Here is a 13776-nt window from a genome sequence, read left to right as displayed (position 1 = left end):
TGTCATTGGCAACCCACTGATAGGTGTTTTAGCATGTGGCTCTGGATGTGGTCTGGCCCTGGGTCCATGTCAGGGCATAAGTCTAGGGCTTTGAGGAATTGGCATTCACTCAGTGGAGCACTGTATGGCTCCAGGTAATGTGTAGTGAAAGGTAAGTGAATCTGCTCCAACTGCTGTTTGAGAATACAAAATGCAGGCTGGTAATTCTCTGACATAGAGGTTCGAGCATAATGCAGAGGAAAATGTTTGGCAACAGCATATGGGTTAGTATACACAACACTATTTAGGGAGATGCCAGGTACACCTGTGGGGGAGTTGTGACCCTACAGGTGTCAAACCTTTGCCAAAACCTGGGAAGAAGGCAAATGCTGTCCAGTGGTAGTAACATACCATTCCCAGCATTCTTGTTTCTGTCATTTTATTAGGTGATGGACCTGGGAATAAAGCTATTTAAAGGGAATGGAGTGCTCCAGTCATGGATGCTACTTATAGCATTGGAGAGTCCATCTGTGATCTCTACTGGCCATGGTGATTTCTAAAGTCCACTGAGGTACTATCTTCCAACAGGGGGATCTGGTGGAATAGGGGATCGCTAGGTCTATTGCCAATAGAATGGTTGTGACTGGACTCTGGACCATCACATCAGTACCTCCACATGATGGGGTGCTACGGGTGATAGCAGAGACAAAGTCATCCTAGTCAGCATTGTTGAGAGTCCATCTGGGTGGACGTCCAGGTGAGTGATGCTGAGGAAGGGAGAGGATAACTGGAAAACCACCACTGTCACACAGGTCATCAAGGATAGAGCGTAACAGTTTGCAATGGTGAGAACAAAGTTTCCCGGAGGGCAACACAGAGAGAAGTTTTAGCTTGACCAGCTGGTGGAAAAAAATCACTACATTTCTAGTGGAGGATCATGCTATCAGTATCCTGTGGAGGCAGGTCATGCCCCATGGTTGCCTGCTGACACTGGCTGCAAGGATACAGCATCCATCCACATCATTTGTGAAGCAGGCTGTATGGGGGGTGGGGATCCAGTGCCAAAGGGGCCACAAGGAAGTTTTTGTCTCAGGTACACAACCAGAACATGCAGGCTCCTGTGGCATGGACCACTAGAACTTACTTCGTCTTCTTCTCCTTTCAAGATTTTGATGTCTGAGAGGGCTTGTCTGTCCTAGTTTCAGGGACAGAGGAGGGACACAAAGGCCTATGATCATCAACCTGTGGCTCCTTTAGTCACCGGCTGGTATCAGGTTGCAGATCAGCAGAATCCTTGGAGGGGAGCATCCCGAGGGACCCTTTCCTGGTGAGAGACATGGGAAGAGGGTGTTGCTTCTCCAGCTGGGAGTTGGGAATCCAAGTTCACAGTGAGTGCGGAGTCAATGCCCCCAAAGTGGGTGTGGGGGAAACATTAGGAGAGGGGCCTCAACCACCAGCGGAGTGGGTACAGTCAAGCGGCCATGAGGGCCTGACGTAGTAAGCATGTTGTGCTAGGTTTCTGTGACTAGATTGGATGTTGTCATTGTAGCCACAGCAAAAGTCATTGTCATATTTACGGGATATAAAAGACCATATGTCTTCTTGGCCTCCTGAAATATGAGTCAGCCCGGTGAACAGGGGAAATGGTGCTCCCCACAGCTGACACAGATGGAGGGAGGGGCACGAGGAGTGTTTGTGCGATACTGACTTCCACAATCCCTACAGAGGAGGCTGACATTACAAAGCAAAACGTGTGCCTAAGTTTCATGAATTTTTAGCACCACATGGGAGGGGGAGCATATGGTTTCACATTGCACTGATATACCATCACTTTGACCTTTACAAGCAATTAGTCATCTTCATGGCCCAAAATGTAGACCCCCAATATCAACCTTATTGTTCTTTGGTCCCTACTGGACACAACAAACAAAATGCACACCAGGTCACTCTAAATTGGTAAATTGCCACAAAGCTTGTCATCGGTCTGTAAAATGAAGTTGTGGGGGAAAATGATACCCTGTACAGCACTGAGACTGTTATGGGATGTGATAGTTACAGAAATGAGTGGGGGATGCTGTTTAATCAGAACTGAACCACTTTTTCAAAACTACTGCTACTTTTCCAAACCTTTCCTGAACATGTTCAACAAAGAATAATGACTTTGTGGCCAAAACAGAATTCCTGTCAGTTCTAGAGCAAACAAAGTATTGTGGGAACTATCTCTCCCCTTGTCTCTTGGCCCTACATTCCTCCCATGGCGTAGCCAGGGAAAGAAATGTTGTTGGGTCATGTATTCCCACATTCTGGTAATCCTTTTCTTCAGAGAAGACTTCTCAGGCCAAGTTTGAGCTGCTTAATTTGCGAGTGATCTGCCTTGGTGCCACCCATTCTGAATGGGGGCTCTCCCCATGGGTGCCACCCACCCACACAACGGCAACCTGGCCAGTTAACCGTTGCCCAGAATCCCTGTGTCCCAGTCATGATGAGCACATACTCTTTGGCATAAGTGGGGACTTCCGAGCTCTGACACCAATACGGTAATCCCTGTGTAGTCAGGGGACTGCAACTGTGTAGGTACTTGTGACAACTCACCCCACAATGAGATGGCTACAATGTTGGGTTTTGGGTATATTACTTTTGCCAGAAAGGAAAGGTATGAAGACAGGAAGGGACAAAAGGTGGACTGTTCACTGCATTGGGTGACCTTTCCTGCACTATCTGCACTTCCATAAAATTTGGAAGAGGAATGGGGACCATGTAGTGAAGTATGAAAAGTTATATGAAGTGCTGGAAAAAAAAAATTGTGTCCAAAATCATAAACCAAATGCAAGCATGATCAGCAACAAGAAGACCATACAATAGAAAGGCACAAAGGAGAAACAAACAGTAGAAGTATAGATTTGCAGCACGGAAGAGGAGGTAGAGTTGGATGCGCTGGGGCCCCGTGGTGCCCAAGCCCATGCTCACAAGAGAGATGTGAGCCCCCTGGGGTGAAAATATTTGGTAAACCATTCTTCTTTACATCCAATGATTGTTTTCATTGCCCTTATTCATTTTGAGGCCCTTCAAACATAGTTTTTACTTCTTTAAATTCAGTTCATGTTGCTGCAGATTCCATTTAAAATTTAAGTTGCAATATTCAATGTCTCACACTTTCCTTTTCATACATGAGATACTTGCATATGGAGTATCATTCATCAGATAAGTGACTGTTCAAAAAGCATCATACCAAAACACAGAAAAAATATGAATGCAGAAATATGTTTTAGAGATTGATTCCAAATTATGTACCTGTTGACCACTGACTCCATTGCAAAAGTCAATAGAGTAAATATATATACTCAGCTTTATTTATTTATAAAAGCTTAAGATAAGATACTCTGCATATGAATATCTCTTGTGATAGGCATTATTCCATTGGTATTTAGCTTCCAAGTGACAATAAATTGAATTTATGCTACAATGTTGCCAGGAGGAGGACAAAAGGTGGTGGTTAGTGTTTAACGTCCCGTCGACAACGAGGTCATTAGAGACGGAGCGCAAGCTCGGGTTAGGGAAGGATTGGGAAGGAAATCGGCCGTGCCCTTTCAAAGGAACCATCCCGGCATTTGCCTGAAACGATTTAGGGAAATCACGGAAAACCTAAATCAGGATGGTCGGAGACGGGATTGAACCGTCGTCCTCCCGAATGCGAGTCCAGTGTGCTAACCACTGCGCCACCTCGCTCGGTAGAGGACAAAAGTAGTGCAATATTAACAACAAGTGATTCAAGGAAGTCTGTAAATGCAACCCAAGTATCCATTAACTACAGGAGTTTCATTAATTACTTAATTATATAAATTATGTAATAGTGAAGAAACATACCTGGATTATCTGAGTACTGGAAGATCATCATAACTATTGCAGCAACAGACTGGCGAGCAAATGTTTCTTGTTCACCATTGTTATCATCTCCTCTTGCTGGAACAAAGATGTTGAATGAATTTGATTTCTTTCACATCATACTGCCAAATACATACACATACTGTACCACGAAAATCTAGTAAGTTAAAAGAAAGCCTACAAATGCATATGTTGCCTTAGGCATTTCACAATCCCTTTTATGTGATAGAGATTTAATAATTTATTGACAGAGATTTAATAATTTATTAACAAACTTGAAATTCATTCATTCTGGAATTTCAAGTCTATGACATAACACAAGCCACCAGCTTTATTAAAGCAGCCTACTTGTCAAATGTTCTGAGAAGATAGGAAATAATAAATGCAAAACCCATCACAAAATTAGTTTAGAATGCCACATAACAACACAACACACAGAAAAAAAGAGAAATGAAATGCTAATTGGTGATCAATTTTGTATCAAAAAAGAATAATACACCTCCCAGTCTGGTGCAAATCTTACAACCAGATGCCACTTCAGTGCATTGAGAGGACTTCTAAGGACATAAAACAGCAAAAGATGTTCAGAAAAATACAGAAAATAGAGAAAGATGAGATGTTAATTACCTCATATCAACTTTGTAGAGACTCAGAAATACATAATACATAAATTCATGGAAGTTAATGGTATATTAAGAAGGGAGTGAGATTATTAGTTAGGATTTTCATATTTTTAACCATGGGAACTAAAACGAAAGAGAAAGAAAAATACAGGACACAAGCAAACCTTTAGAGGGATGTTTGAATCAATACGACATTGTTGTTCTAATACAGAACACAGAAAAATGGATAAATAGGAAAGTGTGGAATATAGGCTATGCTGAGAAGGGAGTGACAAAAGATAAATATAAACCAGAAAGATACCACAAGAGGAAATGACTCAAGGCCTTTGACATTGGATGTGATAGTTGAAGATGATGGCTTGTATAGAATTGTGTAACATTGCTGCAAGACTGAGGTGCATTGATTCAGTTAAAAATAAAATTTGTGTAAAGCCACAGCACTGAATTTTCAAATTTGCGAAAATACATTTCAGTTACTTATAGTCAACATACTATGGAAAGAGTTTAACAACTTTTAAACATGAAAATACAAAACAAGCATGACTTGAAACTTCATAGCAGATTACAGCCATGTGCCAGACCATGAATCAGGAAACTTTGCCTTTTACAGGCAAATGCTCTACTGATTGAGCTATCTATACATGACAATTTTAATCTGCTAGGAAGTTTTAAAACAATGCACTGTCCACTGCAGAAGCAAAATTTACTCTACAGAAAATGGAAACGTGTTAATTTTTTTATAGTTATGGGAGAAACATGGCAGAAATAATTTAAAAAATTGAATAGTGTTAAAATTTGTGAAAATGCGAAACCCAGTGTAAAGTTACATGAACTAGTAATGTAACAGGCTGCAATTCAGAACATGTAAAGTATTTATGATACTGATATGTGGCACAAACAATGTAGTATGCAATGAATGTTACAATATTACAGAAACATATTTATTGTGAATGTTCAAAAATGACACAACTTGATAAAAAAAATCCCTTGTAAGTTAGGCCATCACTCAAATAAACTATAAAATTCAAAATACTTAAAGAAACAACATTTGAGGAATGTGAACAAAATATGAGCTTACTGAGTATCATACCAGATTTGCGATGGGATTCCGGACTTCCTTACTGATAGAATTCAAAATGAAATTCTTAACAGAATAAAACTGGTGTATGTAAAGGTAATTTTGGAAGCACCCCAAGGAAGTGTGACAAGGCTGTTACTGTTTACAGTTTATGTAAATGATCTAGTGGATAACACTGGAGGCTTCATGAGCTATTCATGGACAATGCTGTTGTATATACGGAACATTGTAGTGATATTCAGGAAGATCTACAGAGGATCAATAGTTGGTGCAGTGACAGGGAGTTGGCAATGAACATAAATATAAGGTACAGTGCATACATAAGCCAAGTGATCCACTACTGTTAGAGTGGACTATTGGCAAAAAAAAAATAAGGTTAAAAACAATAACTACCATAAAATATCTAGAAGTAACCATCCAGAGTAACATAAAGTGGATTGACCAAATAAAACAAACAGGAAAATGAGATAAAAGACCTTGGTCAATGGGAACATCTAAAGGAAAAGTAATTCGTTTAGAAAAGATGTGTATTATAGTACATTTGTTCAACCAGTCCTTGAGTACTGTTCATCAGGTTGAGACCCGTAGTGATTTGGAATACTATATGAGATACAGAAGACCAATGATGAGCAGTATTTTACATCACAGGATTGTTTAGTCAAAGTGGGAGCATTACAGAAATGCTCAACGAACTTCAGTGGCAGTAACTATAAAAGAAGCATTGTACCCCATGGGGTGGAGAGTTACTGCTGAAATTCTAAGAAGAGTTAGGCATCATATTATTTCCTCCCAAATACGTCTTGTAAAATGACCACAAGAAAATCAGAGAAATTAGAGCTCATATGGAGGTTTATTACAACCTTCTTCCCACATACCACCTGTAAACTGATCATCATAGGTAGAAAAGGAAATGGCACCAGAAGTACCTTCTGAAAAACACCATAAGATGGCTTGCAGAAAGCAGATGTAGAATACATATGTAATAGATATCAGCAATTTCCATACACATCTGTTTAGTAACTATGACCTATTACTACACAAGTCAGGTAAATAAGTATCAGATGCACTGTTAAATTTAGTAATTAAGGAAAAGCATGACAAAAGCCTTTTAAACTTGAAACCTATTGCACTCTGATGGCTTTAGCAGTCTGAAAGTGGTAATTTACATAACTTACATGCTCAGCTGTCAAAAGCAAAGCAGCTAACAATAAAGAGTACTGACACAAAGCTTGTGTGTCCTTTCTTAGGGAAATAGAAGAAGAAATTTGCTGGATAGTAAATCTGTGACAATGTTTCATCACAACATAAGAGGATTGGCAAGTAAAACAAACAAATTACAGTTCTAGCAGCAAGTTTACAATGGATAAATGATCCGTATGTTTTATGCTATACAAAACCCTAAGCCACAACCACCGTCAGCTTTCTCCAAGATTATAGCTATGCCCTAGCACCTTTATACTGTGAAAATAATATGGGAGGAGGGATTTATGTAAACTCCATGTGTCTATTAAGGCAAGTTACAAATGGCCATTGCAACTATAATGGAGAGTTGTTCACTGTCACTACAATATACTCCTTTATGTTAACAGCGATAAAATTAATTATAAGGAGGGGGTGCTAAATGTTTATTAGAGGTTATAGCTGTTACTGTACAAACAGACTATACAAACAACAGTTGTGCACAAGACAATATATATGCTCAACCAGTAAGTTACATTTATTTGTGATCAAAGAACTTCCCTCCTTTGACTATTGGAAAACTCAAGACAATTATTATCTTATTAAACAGTAAACATTCAACTGGTGCTGACAGTATCTCAAGTAAGTTAGTGAAATCTGCACTACTGAAATAAGTAGAATATTGTGTCACATCTTTAATGCAGTGATATACTAATCTATATTTCCCAGCAGTGCAATATTCCATTCCAGTTTTCTTCAAAATGAGGAATTCTTTGATCAGTATCAACAGATAAGAAACGACTGAGATGAAGACCTAATGAAAGGTCAGTAGATTGCATCAGAAAATATGCAAAAGGAACATGCATGCATGTAGCTGCAGGTCATAACATATGGGAAAGTCTGGAGGACATCTTCATTCAGCAGTGCATGTCAAATAGCAGCAGCAGCAGCAGCAGCAGCAGCAGCAGCAGCAGCTACTGCTGCTGATGATGATGATGGAAATCAACCAAACTGAAAAAGTTATATTAACTTAATGACTATTGTACCTGTGAACTTCAATGCTCCCTCTTTAGTTCTTAAGAGTTTAACTCCAAGGAACGAATGAATAAATGAATGTCTACAGGATTGTGTTGGCAAGTATAAGGAGCTCACCATTATCTTCAGTGACACATACTCTCAAGTCAGCTGCTTATAATACAGTGAGCAACTGTACTAATGAAAAGAGAGACGTAGCATTATGAAATGCAGACATCAAGTCTTTGGGAAGAGAGCTGAAAGGGGGAGGGGGAGATTGGCAGATTGGTATAACATACTGTCATCAGTAATATCATTAGAAATGGATTACATGCTTGGGCAGGATAAGGATGGGAAAGGAAACTAGATGTGTCTTTTTCAAAGAGCAAACTGGGCATTAATCTGAGTGGTTTGGGGAAACCATGAAAAAATTCAAATTTTGAAAACTACTCCTCTCCTCTCCCCCTCCTACACTAATCACTCCACCAATCTTTGACCCTGTCACTATGAAGGTCATTTCTCTGATACTAATGTGCTAATTTCACAAAAATGTGCCTCCTATAGAAACACACAAAGGTGTCTTCCTTGTGCAAACAGCTGCAATGTCTTCAAAATGAGTCCTGACCATGATCATATTTTACTGAATCGTGTAAGCCTGTTTCCCTCTCATCTTGGTAGTTAGTGCAAAAATATGGGTGAAATCCTCTTAAGACTTGATGGTTCCTTGTTACAGGTGTTAAGCTTGTAGAGTCCTCGTGCTCAAAGGGAGACATTGAACATATAGTTGCATATATCCTCCTGGAATAGAGCACAATTTGTTTGCTAATATCTTCTTGATACTGCAGTAGCTTTATCTTGATGAGCTGGTCCAACTAGCTAATAATCTTCTTCACTGTGCTTGGATCCTCTTCCCAGGATATTTCATGAATTATCTAGAAAAAGAGCTAGTTTTTCTCCTCAGACAATGTAAAGCATCCGTAACCAGAGTTCCATCATTCCAACCATATGTTGTCTGATTAATAATTAATACAACATACTTTACAACGAGCACCATGCTCCTCCATTTCTTTGGTCTGCATACAACAGAGTAAGTCAATTACATTCCATTTTACATAAGATTCATTGCTAATGCAGGATCTTTGGTTAATCCTTGGCAGTCCACCATAACACCTTACCTCAGTGGCTGCATGGAATAACACATCCACCAAAGCAAGTGATGATTTCTATTCACCACTAATGCCCATGGGAGGTGCAGCTCCTGAGTATATCTTGGCTTTGCATAAACAAAAGCCCAGCGACAGTGCTTTGTTCCACTGTAGTTCAATTAATTTAAAATCATAGTTTTCCTCTTTACATTCACATGAATATCTTCAATTTCTTGAAGAGCCTAAGAATGCACAGTGGCATATCTTAACAAAGTGTCATGTTACACTAAAAGTTCCATTTATGAGTCATAGACATCAAAAGAGTTTTCTTGTCTGGTAATTTGGAGACTTGCTTCATTAATGGAGGTTTTGCATTGGCTACTCTCATTCATTTTCTTGGAGAAGGTGTGGGGTGTTTAATCACATAATGTTTCCAGTTTATGTGAGCTCCTACAAAGGCATTCTTTTACAGATATGCATGGATTTTGGAATATAATGTTCAAAGTTGAGAAGCATAAATGCTATTTTAATACATTCAAGCAGGGTCAGAGTATTAAACATACAAAGGAAAGCTACTCTTTGGATTCCTCCCCAATTCATTCTTTTTGATGATGTGTGTATCTGTGGCTCTTCCTTCCATATCTTCTTTCAGTTCTGACATTGGTATCTGGATCAGATGCTTGCATGTTGTAACATCCTTTCTTAACTTCAGGGTACTGTGCCATTCTACTACAACATGACATTGCCCTAACATGAGCTATCTTGAAGTCCTGAGACCTTGTACTTTCAATCAGTTCTACAGTATGTACAGGTAACAGCATCGACATCCTTACTAATGATAGATGTTAGAAACTCATTTAAGCTGACTTTGATATACTATGTGAACAAAAGTATCCAGACACCTGGCTGAAAATGACTTACAAGTTAGTGGTGCCCTCCACTGGTAATGCTGGAATTCAATATGGTGTTGGCCCACCCTTAGCCTTAATGAAACCTTCCATTCTCACAGGCTTACGTTCATTCATGTGCTGGAAGGTTTCTTGGGAAATGGCAGCCCATTCTTCATGGAGTGCTGCACTGAGGAGAGGTATTGATGCCGGTTGGTGAGGCCTGGCACGAAGTCGGTGTTCCAAAACATCCCAAAGGTGTTCTATAGGATTCAGGTCAGGGCTCTGTGCACGCCAGTCCATTACAGGGATGTTATTGACATGAAATCACTCCGCCACAGGCTGTGCATTATGAACAGGTGTTCGATCGTGTTGAAAGATGCAATCGCCATCCCCAAATTGCTCTTCAACAGTGGGAAGCAAGAAGGCACTTAAAACATCAATGTAGGCCTGTGCTGTGATAGTGCCATGCAAGCCCCCCCCCCCCCCCCCCAAATGAAAAATACGACCACATCATAACACCACTGCCTCCGAATTTTATTGTTGGCATTACACACGCTGGCAGATGATGTTCACCAGACACTCGCCATACCCACACCCTGCCATCGGATCGCCGCATTGTGTACCATGCTTCGTCACTCCACACAATGTTTTTCCACTCTCCAATCATACAATGTTTATGCTCCTTACACCAAGTGAGGCATCGTTTGGCATTTACCGGCGTGATGTGTGGCTTATAAGCAGCTGCTCAACCATGAAATCCCAGTTTTCTCACCTCCTGCCTAACTGATAAGTACTTGCAGTGGATCCCGATGCAGTTTGGAATTCCTGTGTGATGGTCTGGATAGATGTCTGCCTATTACACATTATGACCCTCTTCAACTGCTGGCGGTCTCTGTCAGTCAACAGACGAGGTTGGCCTGTACACTTTTGTGCTAAATGTGTCCCTTCACATTTCCACTTCACTTTCACATTGGAAACAGTGGGCCTAGGGATGTTAAGGAGTGTGGAAATTTCGCATGCAGACGTATGACACAAGTGACACCCAATCACGTGACGATGTTCGAAGTCCATGAGTTCCGCGGAGCACCCCATTCAGCTCTCTCACAATGTCTAATGACTACAGAGGTCGCTGATACGGAGTACCTGGCAGTAGGTGGCAGCACAATGCACCTAATGTGAAAAATGTATGTTTCTGGAGGTGTCTGGATGCTTTTGATCACATACTGTATTATTTATGTTCTGGAAGTTACAGTTTCATGGCAATCGTTGGGAAATCTCTGATAGAATGTGTGCATTTTCAAGACACCTGATTAAGTCAGTCAGTGGCTAGTGGTCAAGGGAGATGATCAGGCTGTTGATCGGAGAAGTGAACAGCAGATTAATTTTGAAATATGAATAGCTTAAAAGTGGTACGGAGAAGTATTTGAATCATGATAGTGATTAACTATTCATGGGAAATAATTATGTGAAGTTAGTTGTGAATAATCATAAGTTGTGAGCAGTGTCAAGATTTTGGAGAGATAAGAGTATGGCAGCCATTGGTAGCGCACTGCAAACTAAATTGATTACAGGCAACAGTATATAAAAATTGGAACAATTTCGGATGAAGTAACTAAATAACTGAAATAGTCTTAAAGGAAACTATATGAAAGAAACTGAGTTATGTGGCTAAGCAGGATGAGTGACGCTGGACTGAGAGAGTGAAATAAGAAACTAATTTTGAGCGACTTTTATCATTTGAGAATAATAGTTAAATATAGCTCTGTATATGCATACGGTGCAGTGTCCAGGTTGATTTACACACACGGTTCAGCCCAATAGCTGACTGCATACCTAATGTGGTGAACCACTTTCACTTGCCCAATACTGCTGCAAAACTTGAGTGAACATTTATATTTAAAATAAATAATTGATTAAAGGTGTACAGGTGGGTTACATGTGGTGACCATGCCAGGGCCATAATTTTCAGTGATGAAATAGAAGAAAACAATGAACAGAGATGTTACACACCAACAGTGAGCAACAAACAATAGACATTGAGCAACAAGCAATAGACATGAACAGTAACTGTACATGTGGAATTAGTTCATCACATCTGGATGTATTGAAGAAAGGAAAATTGCAGAATCTTCATGCTGTACCACATCACGCCTACATTACTATGTAATAATAACCAGAACATCCCCATGGGCTGACAGATTAAGTGTCACATTTATTTGGGCAAAGAGTAATATTTCATGCCATTGCATTGGTGCTAAGTGTGATGTACAGTGTCATTAGTGTGCTGTATTTATTTGAAACAGTATTGTGAGAGATTAAGTGTTGTGCTACACTAGAACCCCTTTGTGTGTCTCGCTCTAGAAAATCTGAGATGGATGATGAATGCAAGATGGTGAATACTGCAAATGTTGAATTAATTTCGGTTGAGGACATAAGTAAGTAAAAGTCAGGCATTCAGATTATGGGGAATATAGTAGTGATGACACTAGTTTTTGTATGAATAGTATGCTGGAAGCAGTAGATCAATAGATATCCACACTGCTACCAAACATTTGGCAATAGAAACTGAAAACTGAACGGTCAGGTGCTAGATGTTTTCTCTAGTATGATGCAAGTACTTTTGTGTAATCTAAACTGTCTTAGGAAAGGAAGTCAAAAAAGTACACATGAACAGTTTAAATAAATTCAGAACATCATTGTTAACAATCAAGAGTGTCTTCCAATAAAATCAAGGATAGTCAACAGGGTACCAATGAACAGTTTGAAGGCATTCAGGAAAGCACAGCTAAGCATTTAAAAAAGGAAAGAGAGATCATTATTCCAGGAAACATGTGTTAATAAGCCAAGAAGAGTGATTTTAAAAACCCAAAATACTTTTGCTGATAAAGTGAAATAAGGTCTCACAAATTTCAAGGCTGACTAGAGTGCTAAACATACTAAGTTAGCTACCAAAATAAACAACATAAAATCTGAAATTGTGAAACATACTGAAGCAATGTAAGAAACTAGTGCAGATGAGGGTGTAAGGATTACTAACCTAAATTTGAAAGTGCAGGAAGTGGTCACTAAACAGAGTGAGCTAATGACAAATGATACACAGATTAAAGAGCTGGAAAAAAGGAAGCAGTGTCTGAACTTGAGCAAGTGTAGTGCACCAAAAGATGTGTGTGTGGTTGGCTATGAACCAAGGTATTACAAAGTATACCACCAAAGCTGACGAAGTGCATCACAGTGCTGTGCATGTACAGCCATGATGTAAGCAGTGATGAGCAAAGGCAGACATACTTCCTACAGAATACACAGTTTAACAGATTCGAGTCCCACGTATATGTAAATCCTGTTGCATTTATTGTAACTTTTAGAAGTGTGTTGCTGCCATTGTGAACAGAGGTGCAGACGATTTCTTATGTTGCTAATCGCACAGTTAGAGATGTGTGCAACTTTGGACTGCAACAGATGATGGTACCATGACATACATGGAATTGGAGACAGTAATTTTGATGAATTAATGGTCAAGATGCATATAGGACAAGCATTATCAGTTCACTGTATAATAAAGAATACTGATCAGAAGCTGCTGGAACATCAACAGATTCCTTGGAAACAGAATTAGACAGGAACTGGTCTTCCTTCTTTTTCCCACCCTTATCCCATGTCTTCACAGCTTCAGCATGTTAATTTGTATTTGGAAGTTTTAGTGGTGGAGGGGAGCTAGATGCACTTTCTGTCACCACCCTCCACCCTCCCAAGACAGGCTTTTGTGTACCCCATCAGTCCGCGTCTAGTGTTGTCCCATGCAAAAGTGTGTTAATGTTTTTGAAGTGTTCATGAATTATGAAACTGAGGCAGGACATGGGTACCTGCCCAGTATTCACCTAGTCACACCGAGCAAGATGGTCAGTGGTTAGCACACTGGACCCACATTTGGGAGGATGATGGTTCAAACATGCATCAGGCCATCCGGATTTAGTTTCCCGTGATTTCTC

The 13776-nt window shown here is 39.9% G+C and overlaps 1 protein-coding gene across 1 annotated transcript in view; it reads right to left on the bottom strand.

Annotated features, from left to right (window-relative positions):
* Positions 1-13776, bottom strand: part of LOC126248502 (protein unc-79 homolog) — an 875350-nt gene that overhangs the window by 842281 nt on the left and 19293 nt on the right. Inside the window, exon 5 of the mRNA XM_049949540.1 lies at positions 3844-3939. Coding sequence (XP_049805497.1) covers positions 3844-3939 — 96 coding nt within the window. The remainder of the gene's footprint in view (positions 1-3843; positions 3940-13776) is intronic.

This window comes from Schistocerca nitens, chromosome 3 (genome assembly GCF_023898315.1).
Source record: "Schistocerca nitens isolate TAMUIC-IGC-003100 chromosome 3, iqSchNite1.1, whole genome shotgun sequence".
NCBI lineage: Eukaryota > Metazoa > Arthropoda > Insecta > Orthoptera > Acrididae > Schistocerca > Schistocerca nitens.
Note: the sequence above shows the minus strand (reverse complement) of the source record. Positions and strands in the feature narration are given on the sequence as shown.